Below are 23,250 nucleotides of genomic sequence, written 5' to 3'. Positions count from 1 at the left end.
TGTATTTAAGTGCATACATATTTTATTTATAATTATGACACACACACGTACACGACGGCTGTCCGTTTCTCGTAAATCACCGTTAAGTCCATTAATGACGTTTACAGTAAATTTCTAGTTTTGAATCACCTTTCACTAATGGTTTGTATCGTTTGTAGTATATCTCGAGTGGTTCTCCAAATCTACAGATCTAACAGTGATTATGATTATTGGCAGTGATTGTACAGAAAAACCCTCGAGGCTGATAATTCCGTGGGTTCCACACACAAGATCACAGTCTAGGGTCTACATCCAAAGGTCTTACATTATTGGTTCTGCGTTCAAGCCTATTATTGGCTCGGCATTTGATACCCCATTTTTTCCGGACATCAATACCGCCCCGATAAACAGTCACAACCTCATCCAATGTATGCTCATGTATTACCATCCATCTTCCTCCCTGCATACCAGTTGAAAACTCCTTGTTAGTAAATTACGAAAATATAACGTGTTTTCATCATTTTTGTTTGATACTCTCTTAGTGACACTTACAAATATTAGTTTACAAAACATCTTACCGCTGTTAATTAGTTACAGAACAAGGTGAAGCGCAATACATTTTGTAATACGAATATCTTGATTTTGATACACCATGAGATCGGTAGTGTTAAAATTACACCCTTGTCAATCATTGCTGACGACTGTTTGGTGTAAGTTTAACACCAAATGTCCGGGAAGTGTATTTTTTCAAAAATACAGATGTGCTCGCATGATAGTGTATCTGTAATATATACATGGAAATATATACAATACATGAAATGACGAAGTTACCGGATAATACGTTTTACTAAATTTCATTACATAGCGTGGAGGGTCGATGACGTATACATTTGAATTTCGAAAGGGGGGACCACATCGACTGAAAAAAATTGGGATGAATGACAAAGCGTATTCAGCCCAAACTTCTTGTTTCTTTTCTGAGTTCAAGCACTGCCGGATATGACTTTCCTCCTCATCAAGTATGATTGAAATTATAGGCAAGAATATTTTAGGCTGGAATTACCATTGCTTTCAGAGTTGCAGGCAGGTCGTCAAAATGAGTCTATCACTGATCATCCTGTCCCAATTCATACCATTCACTACAAGTGACAACCTGCCACACTTTGTTACTTATTGTGCTTTGACTCACAATTTTCAATTTTGACTCGACGAACAACGTTTCAATACAAGCTATATTGTTAAAACAAACAAACAAACAAACAAACAAACAAACAAACAAACAAACAAACAAACAAACAAACAAACAACCCAACAAACAAACAAACAAACGAACGAACAAACGAACGAACGAACGAACGAACGAACGAACGAACGAACGAACGAACGAACGAACGAACGAACGAACGAACGAACGAACAAACAAACAAACAAATCATATCAAGAACAAAACAGAAACACAAAACTTGCCTGTATGTAAAGTAAAATAGTTTTTAGTAAATCTTTCCACAACAATATACATATGGAACTTAATATCAGCTTAGTATAAATGGAAATGGCTTCTTTACCCCCGGACCACGGGAAAAGTGACTTTTTTAATCACACAACAGAGTAAAACATTAATACGTTAATGAAGCAATTGTGTTTTAACAAAAATAACAATCAAACACAAATCGACTCGTTTGACTGACAGCGACTCGTCCAATTACTGTGAAACATAACATTAAGAGTAAATTTCTATTCATTACTAAGAATTTTTACGCTGTGTAACGTTTTCAGCTGACAAAACAAAAATCTTATTTCTGTGACCCAAGTGAGAAGAGATTTAATCTTTCCCACCGATGGTGTCACCAGGAAGGGGCGTAACTCTTGGGAAGGGGGGAGCACACAGCAGCTGCAGACTGACAACCATTAGCAGTGGAGGGGGTCCTTTCCAAGGCAACCAGAGATTTCCACCAATTTATTCTTTTCTTTTCGTTCTTTTTTCGGTTTTTATCAACCCCCATTTTGTCGGGGAAGAGAAGTGCTTCTTTGTCATCTACCCCCCTTTCAGATTTCGTTCGTTATATAATAGTAGTGTTGGAAGTTTGGCGTTGTTCACCAACAAAGAGGCATACAAGTGAGTATTCTAACCTAAACTTGAAATAAGTAAAGAACCCCCCCAAAAAATACATGTATCACGTTTATAAGGTAGGTGAATATGGGCTTAAGTCTTTTGCAAAAAAGTTTCACACAGATAATAACAAACCGCATGCTGTATCCAGAGCTGCATTGTTTGCAATCTAACTTAAATACTTCGAAAAAATGTTGTCGGTTATGACAACAAGATTTTGTTCAATTTGTCCACATCATAAAAACGCATAAACAAGCACAAAATAGCGTTTCCTGCGAATAAAATGCATAAGGAAACGCTCTTTTTGTGTAAAGAGGAAGTTACCAGCACTTCTGTAGTATAAAATGGAAAGTGAAACCAAACACGAGGAATAAAAAGGCGCAAACCTCATGCATGCAACATTTGGATTCTAACAGAGCTCATGCCTAACAACTCAATTCAAATAAAACGGAGAAAATGAAATGGCAAAACAGAGGATTAAACCCAAGCGGATAAGTTTAAGCAGGCTCTCTTTTTGCAATATCTCGTCTCCTTTCTGTGTCCGGTGCATCTTTCGTCCTCTCCTCCTAGCGCTTGTGACACTGACGTTATCGTGATGTTTATCTAGTGTCAAGTGTCGAGTATGTGAGCTTGAGGCATGAGCAGACAAAAAGTGTCAACTTGATGCAGTATGCGTCTGACGCCGATGTCCAAAGAGAATGTCATGGAGATTATGGAGTGGTGCTATTTGACATAAACCATCCTGGTGCAGCCGCAAGATACCAGAAGTCGAGTTGCTGCACCTGTGTGGACAACCAGCAACAATCGCGCGCAAACCGAAACAAATCAGACGAAGGGTGAGCAGTGTTTCCTTTGTGAGAAACCATCACAAACAAACGCAATGTACAGAGAGGTCCAAAGCATTGCCCTTCAAATGATGAATCAAAGAACGGTTTTGATGCGTTCCCTTTAACAGCAGGCCTACTTTGGGTTTTGGAAGACAGTTTGTCAAAGTAACGTAGGCCCATGCACAAGTGCTTTCATATTCCAGTCCTCCACATTCTCTTGAGCGTAACACATCTACCAATGGACGACACTTCGAAATGCAACCAACTTATACTGATATAAAAAGCAACAATAGAGGTAGCATCAGCGAGAATAGAAATAACACTGGTTTCGCCAGTGAGGTATGAGAATTCTTTCAAACGTGAGTTTCGATGAAATAAGAAATGTACAGTTTACAAGGAGAAAAGTAGCGTGACTTTCTTCTCAGGGGTGTCCCTCTTTAAATGTGTGGTTTTCATTTCCGACCGACCATGTTTTCTGCTCCCGACCGAAGGAAAAAATATTGTTGGGATTCCGCCAACCATGTCAGCAACAAGACCACGAAAAAATGAAAGGAAAGGAACACTCCGTCCGATTTTCTGGACGAAAATGCGACATGAATGTCTGTAATTATCGTATTTCCCCACAAAACGTACGTGTGACTATAGGGAATGAATCGACTGGCGGAACACTAGATAATGAAGGTGTTGACCACCATATTGGAACTGGTGAACTTTTGAACGCCAGATGTTATGTGATGGTAATGTGCCAGGTGCAAATTTGTTCAATCTGTGTAACTTACACAAAGTGGTTATTGGTGGTTTATTCTGTTTACTTCTCCAAAAACCATGAAAATAAACATTAAGTCAGTTAAAAGACAATGTAAAAAGGCAAAACAGTTAATCATCAATCGATTAACTTGCATGATTTCAGCTTTAGTGTGTTCACCTTGCAGTTGTTTATACCCAAGATTTTTCTTCGACCGACCGACTCTCCTCAACTACCAAGAACTATGAGAACCATGGAATTAAAAAGGGTTGCCTTAGAGAAAAAAGATAATTCCTTGGTCCCTGAAAAATTGTTTTCTTACAAAAATCAAATTTCTCATTGTTACATGACAACAATGTATATTTACATTACTTTGTACAAGACACATCTTTACACGATTTTTTTAACAGTGTTTTGGGAAGCAAAGCAAAATGATACATGAAACAGCCATGTAGGATATCTCTACGTAAATACATGCGTAAACGTAGTGAGAAGCAGATGTATAATGGAGAAATATATCAGAGAATATCATGGAAGTACAGTTTTGAATCCTTGTTCTTTTTGACTGCAATAAATCTCTCAATAGGTGGAAGGAATGTGGAATTCAGACGCCATGCTGGACATATGCACAAGGTCTACGTAGAATCAAGATTAGTTTTTACCGAAAAGTCACAAATTTGTGTATTCTCCAACCTAATTGCAGTGACTTCCATTGAGGTTACGAATCAATGAAAAAAAAATAGCCTCCAGATACTTTGCTCTTTCAGACGATCAAGATAAAAGTTTGGCCATTGATGTGTACGTCAACGCAGTGCTTAACAATGTTTTGTTGCACCGTACACTTGGGAGCATTTTTGCTTGAGTGCCTTTGTCAATGGTAGATTAAAGTTGCGAATCTACATAACAAAGATACAAGTTACTTTTCGGATTTTTTTTGTCTCGTTTGAAAAAATTAGCAAATTCACACCAGGCGGCTCCCAATAGGCCTCCCTTTTGAATATTTCCTCACCAACGTTTGTGTACATAATTATTCACAATATACAAGTGTTTACAGTTCTCAAGAAAATATCTGTTAAGGTGCAATGGTTATCATACGTACACATTTGATATAACTATATCGACACCATCATGCACGAGGCGGTATTAACAGGGAATGATTACATAAATCAAAGGGACCCGGTATAATGCTGTCAGTGAAACTGACACAGAGAACATGACAATAATTTCCCGCCAAGTTTCATGGCATCGTACAAATGAAAAAAGTCCGTGACAAGATAACTACTGTATCACCAATATTCTGACGAAACGCATACATTCCAACATTTAGGTTTACTGCATTACTTACATATGAACACACCAGACTGAACAAAACGTTACACAAACTGAGTAACCGACTGCTTGTCTATCATTTAACAAGGACTTGCAACGTAGTTACATGTATTTTAAGCACCGATTTGTAGATATAAATATAACAGAGAAGCATAGATTGAATTGTCCGACAACGTATTAATTTGTCTCCCATGTGTATGCCAAGGGAAACAAGGAGAACACCGATGAATGGGGGAACCTTGAATTATCCAATGAGACATTGATTTCTGTCTGGTTCCCGCATGAAAACACGGGGAGCCCAAACGGCGTAAGGACACAGCGCCAGTCACTTTAACAGTCATTTTCTGAGGATGCTTTCGAAACGGTTGGCGCCGAGTCGCGCAACCGGCTAGGTCTAGGCGTACTTTACACCGGTTGAAACCGGTTCAACAGCTGCTCAGCGGACAAATTACGTATACCATCTTTACATAATCTCGTGATGAAGTGTAGAGCGCTTCTGGGGCAGAGGTTAATCGCTACTGACTGATCAGCTCACACAAATGTATTCTTGCCGGTCATGTCGACAAAGGGCGGGTTCTCGTCGGACAATCTGCTGATGGCCTCATGTGCCTCCTTGATGACCAGTCGCTGCTGGGGCTGTCTTTGCCAGCAGCCCAGCATGACCTTGTAGACCTCCTTAGGGCACGCCTTCGGACAGTCCAGAAGGATACCGTTGTGGATGTACTCGATCACCTGTAAAAATCGGTCCAGAAACAAGCACAATATGGTATGTTTGAACAGGAACGGCCAAGTTGAGGTTGGCTATGTTTGATCAGTCCGTTCTTGGTAACATCATCTGGAATACCGGCATGGTAGGGCCATAACAGGCTAGTAAGCAGTCAGCCTATAACAAGTCACAAGTCCAACCCAGGTCATCTGATCTCAAGTCAAGTAATCGACTAAAAATGTACAATGACATGACCATTCCTTATTCATTGTTTATCTCTTATAACCTGTAATTGTTTTGTGGTGGACTCACCACAAGTCGGTCGACAGGGTTTAGATTCGTTCGCCGATGGTTAACAATAAATTTGGTTGAGCTGGAATTCTTGAGTTTTTAAAGCTTTGCTGCTACCGTGAAGGATTAGGTTGTGGTACTGGTGAACTGTGGTAAAATGTAACTACCTATAGATGCTAGCTTAAGGGCTAACTTCTGCTAACTTCATCTAGGAGTACGTCTAAGGATGGAAATGGTGGCTGTATTACGAAACGAGCATGGGTGTTGTAAAACAACGACCGCTCATGCCACTCGACCAATACGTTGATCAGCTGTGACAGGCAGTCTCAATCTCACCTCATGGTTAGAGAGTCCATACCACGGCTGTTTGCCGTACTCAAAGATTTCCCACAGAACTACACCGTAACTCCAGACGTCGCTCTCGATGGAGTAGGTCCGGTAGATGATGCTCTCGGGTGGCATCCAACGCACCGGCAGCATGGTGTGGCTACCAACCTACAGGCAGTAACGGGATAGCGACCATGTTTAAATCAAGCATCCGCCTTGAGGCTCCCAGCGGGTGGATTAAGTGGTCAATTTGTGCTTGTGACCCTGGCTCGAATCCCACCCACTTCATGTTTTTCCTTCATATAATTACGAAGCATGGGCTGTGCACAGAATGGCTATAATATTACACACAATTTTTATTTGTTCGAAACTGGTCCATAACACAGTTCCTCAGATGATGATCTGACAAGTTTGAGAGCGAACTTTGTTCATCTATTGGTCCTACTATTGTTGCGCATGCGTACTAAACTTCCAATTCGCATGCGCAATACAGCACCTAGATAAACTCTTGTCAAAAAACCAAACTGTTACTCAATCATCCCGTTTTTGCATTTCGATTTCTCTCACAGTTGCAGCAATCTAGCACAATTATGTGCGTTCCGTTTGTGACTAACAATGGGAAGCAATGCACGGAAAAAGAACAATGCAACTGCGTCCTGTGGTCCAGTTTGAAAAAGTCAACCAGACTTGACCAACCATCTTGCGTTCACGGGAAATATGTTGGAATTTGATTAATTAAAATATGCGCGCTTCAGCCCACTCCAAATGACGTGCGCACAAAGAAAATCTAGCACTGTATAAGGGGAACTTTCGTGCCTCCGTTAGCACGCCTACCCTATAGTAATCGGTGCTGTAGACGTCTCGGGACATGCCAAAGTCGGCTATCTTGACCACAAGCTTGTCCCCCACTAGGCAGTTTCTGGTGGCCATGTCTCGATGGACAAAATGCTGAGAAGCCATGTACATCATTCCCGAGGCGATCTGCTTGGCGATGAAGAGCAACTCGTTGACAGTGAGCGGGAGCAAGGCGGGGTTCTTGCTCAGACCCAGGCACTCGGCGTCCGGCCCACGACACCTGATCATTAGGTAGCAGTGCGCAGCAAACAAACAAACAAACAAACAAATCATCATGAGGATTTCAACACAATCAAATTCATCAATTACGAGGAGAAGGGCTCGTGGTGACCCTCGGATTGCTTGGGTATGGCTTACAGAGAATTGCAGTGAACCTATCGCTGACTGACTACAAGACTCTCGCTCTTGACTGGAGTACTTGGAATCACTTTGGAAAAAGCCTTACAGCCTTTATGAGCAACTGAAGTTCAGCACTCCTTTCTTTTGCTATTGGTTAAATGTTTAACTATTTCAACTTTGGGGTAAACTAACCACTCTTAGCATGATAAATCATGTTCGAGCAACGAAAGTTATGAAATTATTCTGGTTTTTGCATTGAGCATAAAGTCCAACAGAGAAAAATTAGAATGCCTAAACCACATTCGCATTTTTGAGAAGGGTATTTCGATTTTCTTTTTGACTGCACAGAAGGTTAGTATCGTCAAAAACAGACTTGAGCATGAGTTCACATGGGACCGAATTTGCTCAAATTATGGGTGCGCACGTGCTGTTTGTACATTGTGTTGTACCTGTTTGCTAACAAGAACAACAACGAACTAACGATTGTGTTCAATTGTGCAGTACATAAATACAGAATGTAGTAGGAAAAAAATTATAACACAAGCACACAATGAAACACATGAAGAATGAAGCACAAAAACCACAAACAGGCTACAAATAAAAAATATGAAACATGACAAAATTCGTTTGAAAGCAGCCATGAAATGTACGTCTTAGGATTAGTTTTAAAAACAACACATGCAGACCCACCTCAGGAAGTTGTTCAAATCGCCGTTCTCCATGTACTCAAAGACCATCAGGAAGGGCTCCTTCTCCATGCAGACGCCGTAGAACGTCACGATGTTGTCGTGTTGCAGATTAGTCAAGAGTTCCGCCTCCCTCTCGAAGTCTTTCCTGGCATCACCGATGGAGGCATCTTTCAGGGTCTGGGTGAGTTTGAAAGAGAGGTGGTGTGAAGGCACTGCAATATTGTGGCATTAAAGTATCGTGTACAAACCAGTCCGTGCATGCTAAGAAGTACTGCACACCACCATTTAACCATAGAATGGATATGTGGAATGGAATGGATACAAGCTGTCAAACAAAATACCTCGCACGTGACATTTTATTCTAAACTTTAATAGTTAGCATAGTGCTTCCACAGTATTATACTTGGGGGCCTGAAGAGGCTACAGTCACGTGCCCACATTCGTTCTTATCCAACATAATGAAACCAAGCAAAAGGCTAGTAACTCTATAACTGGTACGTTTGTTGAGTAAATTCGAGTAAGATAGATTTGGTTTTACGCATACAGATTCAGGATTGTGAGAAGGATCGTGACAAAGCTTACCTTGATAGCTACCATCGTGACGTCACCCTCTGCAGGTAGGTTCTCACAGATTCCCAGACACACGACACCAAATGCTCCCTCCCCAAGCTCGCCCAGAAAGCGCATCTGATCCCGACTGATGTGGTGGACAGCTGAAAAAAAAGTCATTAAGGTGGTATTATTGCATTGCGTTGACAGTCATGTTGGTTTTCGGATCTGCATTAACCAACCACATGCACATCTCTGCATGTAAAAGGTATCATTGGGTTGCTGGAAAATGCAGTTATAGGGACACATGTTGAAATGGCATGAACTAAATTGGAATTGAGTACGTATGTTTAATATGCTCCAAGGTAGCTGAATCACGCTACGTGTTGTCACGAGGGTAAAAAGAGATCACCATGTTTTGAGTGACGGAGGAACAACGATCTACGTTTCCTCATCACACATCAAATTACAGGTTAACAATCGTGCCGTTCACTGGGGATTTCTGGTTTCTTCCACTTCACGTTAGGAAGAGACGGAGAAATACACAATGTAATCAAATGGAATTTGATATTTTTTTTCTGAAGAATGAAAAGCTAATGGAACTTACTGTGATGTTACCAAACAAGACAAAAGAGTTTCAGTCACTTCTGACGTTTTGCGACGAATTTAAAAGTTAAACCTTGTCAACCGTTCCAGCATTAATGTCAGATAAGCCTGTGTTACAATTAAGGTATCGAATTTGGTTGGGCGAACTGGAAGCATCATCTTTCTACTACTACAATATGTAAAGCACAATGAAGCAGCATGTAGACTTTAAGATAAAGAGTTTACATGTGACCGAAATCAGTTCAGTGATGAAATTATGGCACTGCATTGATAGATTTAGCACTGAACAAGACAAGCATATTCACTCCAATAAGGCGCTTAGAGTTAAACACATTTCTTAACACTTTTTTTGTACCCAATTTTAACATGTTTAGGCGCGACATGTTTATTGTTATATTCGTTTAGGAATAATTATGTTTAAATGCTAAGTGCATTGAAAACAGCTTAACATGCACCGGGACCACGAAAAAGTGTTAATCGTTTGTAAATTGTATATGGGTAACTTACCCGTGCCATTTCTGGGTAGGTAGTTAGGGTTGGGAATCATGCTGACCATCTCGCTCTTATCACCCCGACCATTCTCCATGAAGCTCATGACACTGAAAGGAGCAGCATTGCCGTCCTGATTGATGCCCCGGTACAGGTGCTGCCTCTTCCGGTACCTGTAGCCCACTAGGCCGACCAGGAGGGTTCCAACGATAATCACCACCAAAACGACGACCACTTTCTGCAAGAAAGGTGTCGAGGCAAAAGACAATCAAATGCTACCGGGGATAAACTGTTTAGTACTATCGAGGCAAACTGAATATGCTCTGATAAACGACAAAAGCACTGTTAATAGCTCTTTGTCAAAGTCATTTTGTCACTACCATTCACAATTTGTCATGATTAAATGCCGCTGACGAGAAAAGTTGAGAGATTTCAATCATTGCCACCGGTGCTGCCACCTTACGTTACGACCGACAATCAATACATAATGTGAGGGTAACTATTTCCATTTGTCAACACAACAGCCATCAGTACTGTTACCTCGTGTCACTAAAGCTGTTCAGTACAACCAACGATGTCATGATTATCGGACTGAAATATTCTTGTCAGGGTACTGTTGTCAATATCCGTGTCATTGTCGCTACATTCGAGTTTTATTGTCAGAGATTATTATGAATGTGCTCTCGACCAAAGACAGTGCACAATACAAACATTCCAGATAAGTTGTACGCATAAATGAAAGACAGACAGTTATTGGTGGAACACTGAAAACTGCAGATAAGTGTTTTTTTCCATTTCCCTTCACTGGCACTATAAACTGACGACCGCTTTTCTTAATGCGCAGAGATGACAATATTGTAACCTGTTTGAAATAATGGAATGTCTGTTTAACTGCGTGCTCTGCTTCTATCATTCAAGTCGTCTGTGCAAGTCTACAAATAAATAAATTCAAATATTCTGTTTTTTGGGTCGCAGGTTTCGAATCGAATACACATTCCTTCATTGGGTGAAGTTTTTTCCTTCAATGAAGCAACAAACGCACCTTGTCTTTCACCAGATTTTTATCTACTTCGGGTGTTTGTGAATATGTAGCAAAATAAAATTGAAGTTATTAACATTTTTCAGAATCCCCCAAAAGAAAAACAGAAAAATGAGACTGATCCTTGTTTTCGTATCTGAAAGAGCAGATAATATCTACCGTAGATAGGTTTCTTCCGATACTGGCAATTCACAATAGTGCGCCTCCAAGAGTTTGCAACGCGTTGACCAATCACAATGCGCGAAATCCGTCGACCTTTTCTAAACGCACATTGGGTCGACAGATTTCGCTCACGGTGATTGGTCAACACGTTGCAAACTCTTGGAAGCGCACTATTGTGAATCGCCCGTACTCGGAACAACTTTTTGCTTCGAACCAAATTGTGCCAAGAGCGACAAGTATACAAATATAGGTCATTTTTGAAAATGAATCTACATGGTCACGGCTATCTCTCCTGTTGGCGAGTATCTTTGAAGCGTGCAAATATTTTTATAAAGGGCGTGCAAAATCGAAGAGAAGAGAAAGTAAAAAATGAAGCAAAAACTTGAGAGAGAAAGAGGTATAATTTCGATAAAATAAACATTTGAGGACCATTAAGATACGGTACAAATTACATCAACGTAATATAAACGTAACGAGCGAAGTCCTTAGTTGTTTGAAGGCTTTTGTTAAAGCACAAATTGTAAAGGTTTTCTGTGAGGTTTTTAATTTGACAGTGTTTAATTGATCACCACAAACAGTGGCTAAGCAAACCGAAATGAAGTGACTGTAAACATTGATATCTTCATTAATCTTCTTAGACTATTCCACAACCACCCCAGGGGGCATGCTTGAAGATTTTTGGTCTGCTTGAGGATTTTTGGTAATATGGCTCGTGGGCTCTGTCCAACAACTACAACGGAAAAAACAGGGTACCACCTTGAAGTTGCATATTCTCAAATTCTCTCCTAATCATTAGCTCTCCATGGCAGGGTTTGTAAAAACATAAAGTGGAAGTCATGAATATGACTACAAACTTGTATTTATGTAAAATTAGGTTGAAAATGGGTCCTGAAAGTGCTCTATTTTGCACCGGAGTGTTGCGATAACTTTTCCGCATTGGCGATAGGCACTACGAGACTGTGACCAGACCAAGGGTGTAGATTTCCCCCGAAAGTCGTCGGATAACTCCCCCAAAACTTTACAAAAAATTGAAAGAGAATTCAGCTTTATTTTGATGTGTGCGTATTAACACCTAATAAGGCTATACTTTCCCCCTAGAAATTCTTGGAGGGGATGAGAGTATTTATCATCGTTGACTATGGCATCATTTTAAATGATCTGTAACCTGTGAAGCACCACTGGACGCCAGACTGCCCGTGCCTACAAGAGGCTTCACGCCTCCTGTGCGACATGCGAGTGTTGGACGGTCACAATATAAAGTAAAAGAGCTCTGAAAGTAACTATACTTACTGTAATGACAGAGCTGGTTGCCGTGGGAACGGAGTCGGGAGGGGGTAGTGCGGAACTCGTGGGGTTTTGGATCGGAAACTTCCGATCATCGTGAATATCATCAATTGGGGGTTTCACTTGTGGGGAACGAACAAGAGTGGAAAAAAAACCCGTGGCAACATAAAATGTGTGGATAAAAAACTCAAACAAAAGGAGTCACTCACATTCTCACGATAATTACAATTACAATGATTAAATTAAAATGAAAGGAGGAATTAGACATTTTGTTACACTGATGAACAACAGCCCTGCAAAATAAATGAACTGGATAAGACAAATAAAAAATGTTGAAACATTTAATTACTTTACATGCACACGTAATGTTAGTGCAGGGATGCAGTGTAGGGCGATCAATAACACATAAGTTACAAGCATGCTGAAAAGACAAATTTAGCAGCGCCATGCATGTTAGCCGAACAAGGTTAGAAAAATATTACCAGTTTCACAGCGAATGCGGTTGTTAGTCCACGTCACGAAAGAATATAAATAAAGCCGCGTTTCTCTGTGCTGTCCACCTAAATGTGCATTGTATGAATATTTACAATGAATGACAACCCGTTTAGATTCGTCATTTGTGATTGGCTCCAAGTTCATCTAATTTGCATACCTTCACGAGGCGTGTCCGATGAATGGAGGTACCGGTATTTAACTATATCTTTCGTGACGTGACCGATGAAATACTTACTTGCATAGCACTATTTTTGTCCGCCTCTACCCGTGGTGCTAATGTTTCAATGCGAGTCCGATCCTTGACGGTTGTGCCGTGAGTTTTGGGAGTTTTCGGTGAAGGGAATTTATCCCCTATACCGCAAACGGGCAGCGTGAAGAATAAGACACAGGTATATACAAAACAGTAGAGTAACGTGACAGCACAGAGATCGCTAAATAACCATACATGGTCCCGGACATTGTGAGATTTTGCCCCTTGTTTTGGAAGAGAGATTTTGGGTATAAGTGCAAGTTTATGTCATCTCGGATGAAGAAAATATTGAACACTGGTATGAAAAGAACACGACTCACATGACAACAACAGACCTGCCAGCCTGGCCATACTCCTTCCTGAGGTCAGGCATTACCACACAGTAGATTTAAAGGTATTTACATGTAAATGAGCCTTCAGTTCATTTCAATTTTTAATCTATTGTGTGGTAATGCCCGACTTCAAGAAGGGCTAGGGCATGTTGGCAGGTTTGCAACAAAACAGCAACAGAACCGTTGCGATAACAAGGAGAAATGCCCGAGTTTTACATTGTTATTATTATTAAACTCTCATACCAGAAGGAAAATGGATATATCCAAAAATCTTTTCAAAATACATCGATCTTATCTTTTACATTGATACGTGTATTCCTGTTCGTTTGCGCATCGACGTTTTAAAAACATATCACAGTATTAGACCACCTTTGAACTCGCGAGTCGAATAAAATAATGTGGTCAAAATCTCACAATTTCACTGAAAAAACGAAAGTTGTTTCACCAGAAACAGGGTTAATTCAGAAACTGAAAAGAAGCAACTTGTTAATATTGGCCTTCAACAAAAAGCAGAGCGGTCAGTTAAAAGATATACATGTGAACGAGGATGTGCTATCTCACTTTCAGACTTCAATGCATTATTAATGTAATCACAGAATGGTTCTCGACCCCTTAATATTTTGACCAGTTGGCTAGATGTCATGTAACACTTCAGATAGGTCCGTGTGTGTTCGCAAAGTAAACACGTTTCCATAGCAAAGAACTTTAACTATTAGCGTGTGCGGTTTGCGCACTTCGTTGCTGTAACACCAAGCGTCATCCCATTTTGAACCCAAGTCGAATTTGTGAGAAAAGTCCCACACCAATCACGGTGTTGTAAATGTTTTTCTTGTTAACATTTCTGATCGCGTCGGCTAAATTGATATTTTCGTATATGTTTTATCCTTATTCACCACATGCACGAGCAATATATAGTGAATTCGTGTTCCCTCGTTAAAAGGAAAATGAAAAACGTTTGATTGGCACAATGTCTCTATGCTTGCTTACTGCATTATGGGATCATCTTCACTCGTTTTATATAGATGAACACACACGTGGGGGAGTGTCCCTCTTCCGATCCCTTTATTCAATTTAAGGTCCAAAGGAAATGGAGGGACCGGGAACCAGTCTAGGAAATGACAGAAATGCGTCAGAGGAAGAACACCGCCACCACCAGAAATGTCATGCATTGAAGATAATTGGCAAGATCTATTTGCCGTCTACCAGCTACAGAATTCAATGAAGGAATCTTTTCTACAGGTATGTTTAACCCTTCAAGAGCTGGGGTCCAGAATCTGCCTTTCCAACATTTTTACCGATATCTCCGCAGTGCAGTTGTTTTTCGCGAGCCGAGGCTTTTAGCGTTTTTTCAGGAATACTCGCGGACACTTGTACGTCAATTTTGTGAAAATTGAACCGACTGTTCTGGCGCAGTGCCATTCTTTTTTGGACACAGGTCAGCCAAAAATGCATACGTACTTTTCCACTGCCGTACTCGGTGCACGCGGGCTTGCACGTATGTGGCCTTGAACTTCAAATGACTGTAACTACAAAACAATATGTCAGATTGAGTCGAAACTCCACATTTGTACTGGTTTGCACTGTTTTACATGCATGCAAAGTTTAAAAAATCAGGCAATGGACGGCTGAATTATTAGGAAAGCGAAAATCGCCTCCTCAGCTTTGAGATGGTCGGAAATAATCCGGCTCTATCAGGGTCAAGCAATGCTGTGATTTTGTACGTGCAGTTCCACGGCTACGTTTTCGGCTAATATGCATCCTCGCTCACGAACTTAAGGTTGTCTACGGGTAACGCCGGCCAGCAAAATAACACATGTCTCTTACCCCAAAATCAAACTATCGTTTAATCTGTTAGTATCAACAGTTTGAAGAGAGCTGGTCTAGCTTGAACTCCAGCTTTTTCCTCTCGATCTCGGAAACTGCGAGCCACACTTTGGCTCATTTGGCAAGAAAAAAATCCACCAGCCCTTATCATTTCATGGTTGTATAATAACGGCAACAACAATGCCTAACTTTACGAAAAAAGGTTTTCCCTTGTATACCAAGAGGGCAAGAATGACATATTCCATAGACAAATCAAGAGAACAAATTAGACTAGCTCTTGGATAATATCTGACACCACCACTGCAGATGCAAGAACCAACCAATGGCGTTATTGACAGAAAACAACTGACAACCATCCATCAATATACCCCCTTGAAAACAAGAGGCCTGTCGACACTTGGTGGAAGCAAACATAATCACATTTCGTCCTTTTAGTTCTGGAATCGGAGCCACAACTGGCATTTAAGAGTTGAACTAGAGAAAAAGTATTGGTTGATCAATGTGTTTCCACCAAGAGTCTAAAAACTACGATTCTGCTTCTCACTCACACATTTTACAGGCCCTACATGGCACTAAAATATGAAAAGTCCTCTTTTACAAAAAAAGAAGATTACACTGGTTAGGTTGGCTTTTTCGTAATACGTTTTATGATACTCTTTGATCAGGTCTTTGGCGTTTTGGCTTTGTTCTTGGTTTTTATTCTTGCAACACCATACACAGAAAGTGGCCGAAAGCAGTGAGTCATAAACTAACGGACTCAGCACTTCTTACTGTATCAAATCATTGGAAAAACCTCAGGCCAACACCATCTAAGTCTAGCATTCTGATGTAAAATGGAGTAATGTTGACCAGACATCTATCTCCTTACATGAAGGCTTATTTACACACGTGAGCGGTAAGAAAAAGCGATAGTTTATGTTTACACAGGAAACGAGAACTCGCTCGGCAGTTACGTTAGTTAAAACAATGACGCAACAGCCAGACCGTGATGTCATACCCAACAAGAACACTGATTGGTCATAACGCGCAGTCCCAGTGCAGCATCTTTGGAAATATACCGGTAGCTGCAGTTTCTAAATGCAGCGGATTATCAAGAGACAACGCGATTTGCTGATCTGAATGTAAAAACATCTAACAGAAAACCAAGTGTCCTATAGTTCTGACCATGCATATTTACGTTAGCGCGCGGGTACATGAGCCTGTAAGCACTGTCATACTATCAGAGATATTAATGGGAATGACATACCTGGATGAGGGATAAAAATGACTTCCAATTCCTTCTCGTCGCGGCCAAGTAGGTTTGTGCAGGCCAAGGTGTAGTTAGCGTTGTCGACGTGCGACGGGGTGGTGAAATACACACATCCATTCAGGGCGTTGCTAAGTGGCTGCTCTGGGTCAAAGTGTGCCATCTTCACAAAATTGGGGTTGTTGGGATTAAGCACGTCCGAGATGAAGAACTTCCCGTTCTTGAGGAAGGTTGTGTTGGGCTTGGGTATCCCCCTCACCTCAAAGCATATGCTGGAATGGAACATTTTCTTCATTTGCAAGGACACGATCTGCGGTTTGGCTGCAAAAAGAGAAAATGGACTCGCAGCTCAAAATCTCTGACTTTCAGTGTCTGTTATTTTTACTGAACTATCTAGCAATTGTTATGTAGGATAATAGACGCGGAATTTTAATAGAGAGACGAAGAGAACTGAAAGTCTTATACAACAGACGTAAATTTGGCTTCCAAAATAATTGAATAAATCATGACAACGGAAAAAACGACAATGATGTGACGGAGCTAATGCCCTGAAGCAAACTGCAACAAATAATGGGCACGGGCTTACTTATATAACCATAAAAGAACGGGTGGCATTAAAAGAATCCAAAGAACTTTTAAAGGACCACTTCTGGTAATACATGAGATTACCAGAGCACCACAACAAATCAAGAAAGAATCGTCAAAAGACATGGTGTATAAGCAATTCGCTTTTGTGGAGAGATTTATGACAAGTGACTGCATTAAGACCGGTTCATACCTCAAGAGAATGTGAAAGCGAAGCCAAGTTGACTTCACAGAAGATTTGCAACAAAGGTTCGCTGAGTTGATATATGTTTAACTGGTTCAACTTTTGCAAATTCGCTACGCGAATGTTTGATCTGACGTCACAAGTGCTATTGTTTGCTTTCGCACCAAGTATGAACTGGCCTTTAGCTTGGTATTTGTGAACTTCGTAAGCACACATGTATTACTCAGATATACAGGGGTTGGGTCTTACTTTGTACATACAGACGAACGCTTTGTAAATTCTGCCCCCGCTCGTTGGAGGCGCTGCAGTTCAGCATACCCGTGGCAATCCCCGTGGCTCCTGCCACCTGTAATTTCTTGCCACCGTCCGGCAAGTCCACCACAGTAAAGTTACTGACGCTTCCTTCTCTCTCGAGTGAGCTTGTGTCCCAGTCGATCTGCGGCGTCGGCTCGCCAGTCACCCGACAGGTCACCTCGAACGTCCCCGTGTTATTGAAGGTAAATTCACTTCGACTCACTTGGACGGTTGGTAAAGCTGCGAAAAACGGTGTAATTATGAAGAGAACCATTAACAGATGAAAGTTTTCACAAAAGAAACATTTACCAACATATTCAATCACAAGGAAACAATGGTGTCCAACTGTTCTAATTAGCAGACCCGGAGAAGGATTTTAGTTTCACCCAGAGAATACGCTCATTACATTTTCAATGGCCTTATAACACTGGTTGCGGGCACTCGAACTACAGCACCACCCGATCCGACTACCTGCTACTTACAGCTTGCACACCAAATACGCCATGCTATAAGCAGGTTGGTATCATACGATCGTAGGACTACGTTCGCCACACTTGTAAGCATGACATGAAAAGCGCCCCTACTTGACATACAACACAGAGCCACTGCTGCGGTGCACAAGCTAAAACCGGTCCAGCTTACAACTGTGGCGCACGTAGTCCATGCTACGGTCCTATGATACTGACCTACCCAGAGCATGGCGTATTAAGGTGTGCGACCGTACTTATAGGTAGCGGTGGGTAGTCGGATCGGGTGCACCACAAACACACAGGAATCACCACAAGGAACCATGCACTTTAGCAATATGGCTCTGTGGTGTTATCATCTTGGAAAGCGTTCTAAGTTTCCAGTGTCCTCTAAAACATAATGGCATTAACTCTTTACATTCGAGAAAAGTGTACTTAGTGTTCTTCTGACAGATCTTACATTTAGGCATGGGTGATTTTTTTTCGACAGCAATATAAAAATGTCTTCGACGATGTCTATACCAAATGACTACAATATCCAAAAGCATATGCGTAAAAATCGTATTTGTGTAGTTGGCTTGAAATGAATTTTCCTAGATAGTGAAACCTGTGGGACCAGCTTAATTCATCACACTTTGCCGAAGAGATAAGCAAGTTCCCAATACTCACTACATGTTCCCTCTGGTATGTCCATGGTTCTCAAGCTAATTGGATCTCTCTTTGTGTTCTCAAAGCAGGTTGATTCCCCTATGTCAAACGAGGTCTGACCAGCAACAGGCCTGGGAACCAACCAATCGAGGGCACATCCGCACACAAGTGGGTTGTCCGAGACATCCCTGATTGGGGAGACAAGACAAAAGCCAAAATTAATTGACTCTCATGGCTCTTTTTTTTGGGGGGGGCTAAATGTTAAAACATGGCACTAAGTCCTAGCCCATCTTCGTGTATTATATTTTCCATTAGATCTTGAAAAAGATCATTAACCGCCTTAAAATGTGTGGCAGTGCAACATATTTTAACTGATCTCTCAGTACAAGTTAATTGGCTTCACACCACTGTTTAGACATTTGTCAAGAAATTCTTTTCTTCAGGGGTGTGAGTGGCCACTTAAAATTAAAGCTGAAACCAGCTACAACAAAGCTGAAATGTAAAAAGTTCCCATACTTTTGCACAGACCAGGTGTACAAAACAAGCTCAAATTCAGGGTCAACATCTGAACAAAAAAACTGAAATCTGCTAATCAGCTGAATTCTCATACCTGTTTATTATTATGGGACTTACATGCATAAAAACGTCTTTCTTCAACGTATATGACAGAGCAATGGTTGTAAAAAATGCCTTCTATCTGATACTTACAATTTTTGCAATTTGCTAATTATATATTTGAAGGGTCTCCATGACAACGTCTTCAAGTTATTACCACTGAAATCTCTGAAACGAATTAAAGTTGACAGAATGCAATATATAATTGAACAATATGTATTATTTAGGGATAACGCCGATGAGTCGATATATAGAGAGACACGCAAGGCTATGTTTCTGCTCATCATGCAGGCCTGGATAAAATTGATTTGCTATCTAGTTTGCACTTGTGGCCGTGGTATTTTGAGCATTTTAAGGTTTGATAGCTAGCCTGATTTACGCTTGTGGCAGTCACAGCCAAGAGAAATCGCATGCAGTGATCGATTAAACGTCAGCCGAACCGCTCACGTTTTGGTGCGCGATCTGACCCATGCATTTCCTGCCCACTATGCATTTAAGTGCCTCGACTTGACTCTTGGAGAGGAGCTGCTCGCAGGTATTCAGACTGCATTGTTGGTAAGTGCAAATCAAGGAAAGGAAATTTTCTAGACCAAAAACATAAATTCAAAATAAATAAATAAACAGATCGCACATGTACAATGTATTCGAAAAGTATGCGTTAAATTTGAAGTTATAATTATGATCCTCACTGCTGTTCGTGTGGTCAATAAAAAAATTCGTTTAATTAGACTGGCTTCCCTGAAAATAGTACAGAGAAGACACATTTTCCCTTCCTACCCAAGAAAGCCAACTTACATCTGAACAAGGTTGGGAGTCTCCATGAAGGCATCGTCTGATACATGCTGCAAGCCACTACGAGATATTTCACTGCAAAGAAAATACTTAGTATGAGTCCTCGATACATCACGAATGAATGTGCTTGCTATGACTAGCTGCATCTGCGTCAAAATCTGCAATTACCGCGTTGAAAATTTTTAAGCGATAGTTTTTATTTTCTCCTCTCTGTAAAAGTGTCCTTCCTGGTAGCACTCCTAAGCAGTCAGCTAATTACAGAGGGCGCCATGAGGGAATTTTTTCTAACAATTTATTTGAAATTTAACCCAATGGATCAAGATGACCAGGAACATCGCCTTTTGACCCATGCTGCTGTGAGTCTACCGGTTGATGAGCTGATCAGAGACCTTCAGTCTCGGGCACATTTTGAAAAAGCAACAACCTTCAGATTTTACCTGACCGCACACTTGCACAGACATTCCTACCCGGTAAGACAGAAACCGACACCGTGCACTGAATGGAGTACTTCATACTCATTGCTGTCGTGATACAACCACTTTGTAAATAGTAATTGTTATCGGCACAGCGGTGAACTAATATAATGCTTCTCTTCGCTTTGAGACCCCCCCCATATCATGATGTACAGTAGAAAGAATATTCCGTTATGGGACGGGGGAGCGCATCGACCAGCCTGCGTCTCGGTGCCCAACATAATCATATTCCAAAGGAGGTTGTAGTTCCCTAAAAGCATCGGTGTACCATGTGTGCTCCCTCATACGCTGTATCTTTGCAGCTGCACGAGCTGAACGTGATGGAGATTTCTGAACTGAGAACGCGCGCATTTCAGAACTGACAAACAACTATAATACTGGATGACCTATCAACTATCTAAACAGCTACATGCATTTTGAGCATCAAATTAAAACTGCTCTTCACAAGCTTGCTAAAGTGATCAGAAAGAAAACACATTCTGAGAGGTACTTTACGCTAAATATTGCGTCAATATTCTCCCTTTGAGTAGTATGTTTTCGGCTGAGTCCTTGAGGAAACTCGGTTAAGGGCACGTGGGCCGGGCCGTAATTGATCTTCGTTGTCTTCGCTCTTACGTTGGCTCCGACCCTGGCCTTTCAGAACATCGTCTGCCGTCAATTCAGCCCTTCAAGTTTCATCTCGTCAAATCAGGCCTTACTTTCCTAGGATTGGTTTTTCAAGGGGAGGGGGCTTGCTCGAGGATATCTGCTTGTTTATGAACTAAAATCCTGTGATAAACGGGGTCTGCCGGTACGGGGGCTCCGGAGAGCGTGATGGGAACGAATTGGTGACGGGGACTGACGAAGGTAAATTGCCCGCTGTCACACCAACCACCAGCCGCCAGTCTCATCCCATCACAGCCTCTTAGCTGCCGCGTGTTTTAACTCTACATCTTTTTAATCTGCAGAACAAGTATTTTAAGCAAGAGTCTCCGATGGCCAGCTGATCTGGCAATCTGATCAAACTCATTCCTCCAATCTGATAACATAATGTGTTCGATCATCTTGAGATGGCATTTCCCCTAAATATAAGTGTGTCAACAAAAATCACTTAACGTAAATCGTCCAGTAAATGTTTCATCACTGTAAGTTATACTCGCTGCAAATGGCCTGCATTGATTTTGTAAGTTGTAAATGTCTAAATCTCTCCAAGGGATTCTGTTAAGTGTTCCATGATTTCTCCATTTCATTTGTTTCTGCAATCCACAAATATTTCTGCTCTGTCATGAACCCATTAAAGAAGGACCATTTCTCTTATCGTGATATTTCAACCGTACGCTAAAACTCTGCCCCATCTGAGGAGATCCATTCAGACGACAGGTGTAAATGACCGACAAAATGTCCGCCACATGGCTCTAGGCTGAATGCTTGAATGTTTATAGTTCAGACTTCAGATGGACCTGCCATTTTTCTCCATTTAGAAGAAAGTCTTTGGCAACAAAACTGCAACTCCATACGCAAGCACCCCTAAACGCCAAATGGAGTATGATGCCACTGCCCTGTGTAACAGCAGTGTGGGTTCGTCTTTTGCCTATTGTGTGTCATACGACCAGTGGTGTCAATCCGGTTCGTAAGTGTGACGTCACTTCAGTTTAAACCACACCCACTATACGTGTACTGCACATTGAGTTACAGTTGTGCTCAAAAGTATTCATAGCCTTTGGAATAATAAAATACTTTTCTAAAGGCACCGGGAACCTCATTAAGATACAGGGCATCATGAAAAAGGAGGATTATATCAAGATCCTTGATAACGATGTGAAAGCATCTGCTGAGAAACTCCAGCTAGGACCTGATTGGACGTACAAGCAGGACAATGACCCCAAGCAAACCGCCAAGGTAATAAAGCAGTGGTTCAAAGACAGTGGTATCCATGTACCGGAATGGCCAAGTCGAAGTCCTGACATAAATCCAACAGAGAATTTGTAGAGGGAGCCAAAGACTGGAGTGATGGCCAGGAGATCATCCAACCTGACCCAGCTGGAGGCTTTCGCCAAGGAAGAGTGGGCCAACATCCCACGGAGACATGCAGACAGCTTGTGGACACTTATAGGAACCGTCTTGAGGTAGTCATCAAGAACAAAGGCTGCGCTATTGACTATTAAGAAAAGACAATGGACTATGTAAACCCTGGTATGAATAATTTTGAACAGGAGCAAAAAAGAAACCTTGATCATATCTATAATTACGCAAATGAAGTTTAGCCAACACACATGTGGGTTTGTGTATTGCAACAAATAGACAAAAGATATAGTGGAAGTGCCAACATAATGGCTTTTACAAATGAAGAATTTAGAAAAGTATGTTATTATTCCAAAGTCTATGAATACTTTTGAGCACAACTGTAAATGCATTGATCGCCGTTTACATGGAACTATAAGTTAACACGCAACTTCAGCGATCGTCCAATGGAAGCCTGCAAATCATGGCGCATCCGCCTTTGTGACGAAGTCACTTACGAACCGGATATGGGGCAAGTTCGATCATCGACAAATTGTCAACCATGGTCACTTTTAAATGGTAACTTATGCATTAAATATATACCGGCCACCAGGCAAAATCGACCAGTGGAAAACAAATTGTTGTTGATAGAACTTGCCCCTGGGTACTCATTGCGTCCACCACACATCGGCTATCTGGCTTACACCGCAACTATGGGAATGTAACTGACCCATTTTAA

General features: G+C 41.3%; 1 protein-coding gene across 3 annotated transcripts in view; it reads right to left on the bottom strand.

Annotated features, from left to right (window-relative positions):
- The window catches only part of LOC110977267 (high affinity nerve growth factor receptor-like), a 71,744-nt gene continuing 48,494 nt past the window's right edge, over positions 1-23,250 (bottom strand). For 2 of the 3 annotated variants that reach the window (XM_087136711.1, XM_022231233.2), the window contains 12 exons: positions 20,062-20,133; positions 19,360-19,434; positions 18,673-18,839; positions 17,492-17,776; positions 16,474-16,794; positions 12,333-12,448; positions 9,860-10,079; positions 8,780-8,910; positions 8,199-8,374; positions 7,149-7,389; positions 6,324-6,482; positions 1-5,722 (listed from right to left, as the gene is read on the bottom strand). In XM_087136711.1, coding sequence (XP_086992837.1) covers positions 5,522-5,722; positions 6,324-6,482; positions 7,149-7,389; positions 8,199-8,374; positions 8,780-8,910; positions 9,860-10,079; positions 12,333-12,448; positions 16,474-16,794; positions 17,492-17,776; positions 18,673-18,839; positions 19,360-19,434; positions 20,062-20,133 — 2,164 coding nt within the window. In that variant the 3' untranslated portion in view covers positions 1-5,521. Of the gene's footprint in view, positions 5,723-6,323; positions 6,483-7,148; positions 7,390-8,198; positions 8,375-8,779; positions 8,911-9,859; positions 10,080-12,332; positions 12,449-13,056; positions 13,173-16,473; positions 16,795-17,491; positions 17,777-18,672; positions 18,840-19,359; positions 19,435-20,061; positions 20,134-23,250 lie in introns of all 3 variants that reach the window. The other variant, XM_022231234.2, reaches the window with a different exon arrangement.

Source organism: Acanthaster planci, linkage group LG05, assembly GCF_054643075.1.
Source record: "Acanthaster planci isolate LZ-2023a linkage group LG05, COTS_SCS, whole genome shotgun sequence".
NCBI classification, from domain to species: domain Eukaryota; kingdom Metazoa; phylum Echinodermata; class Asteroidea; order Valvatida; family Acanthasteridae; genus Acanthaster; species Acanthaster planci.
Note: the sequence above shows the minus strand (reverse complement) of the source record. Positions and strands in the feature narration are given on the sequence as shown.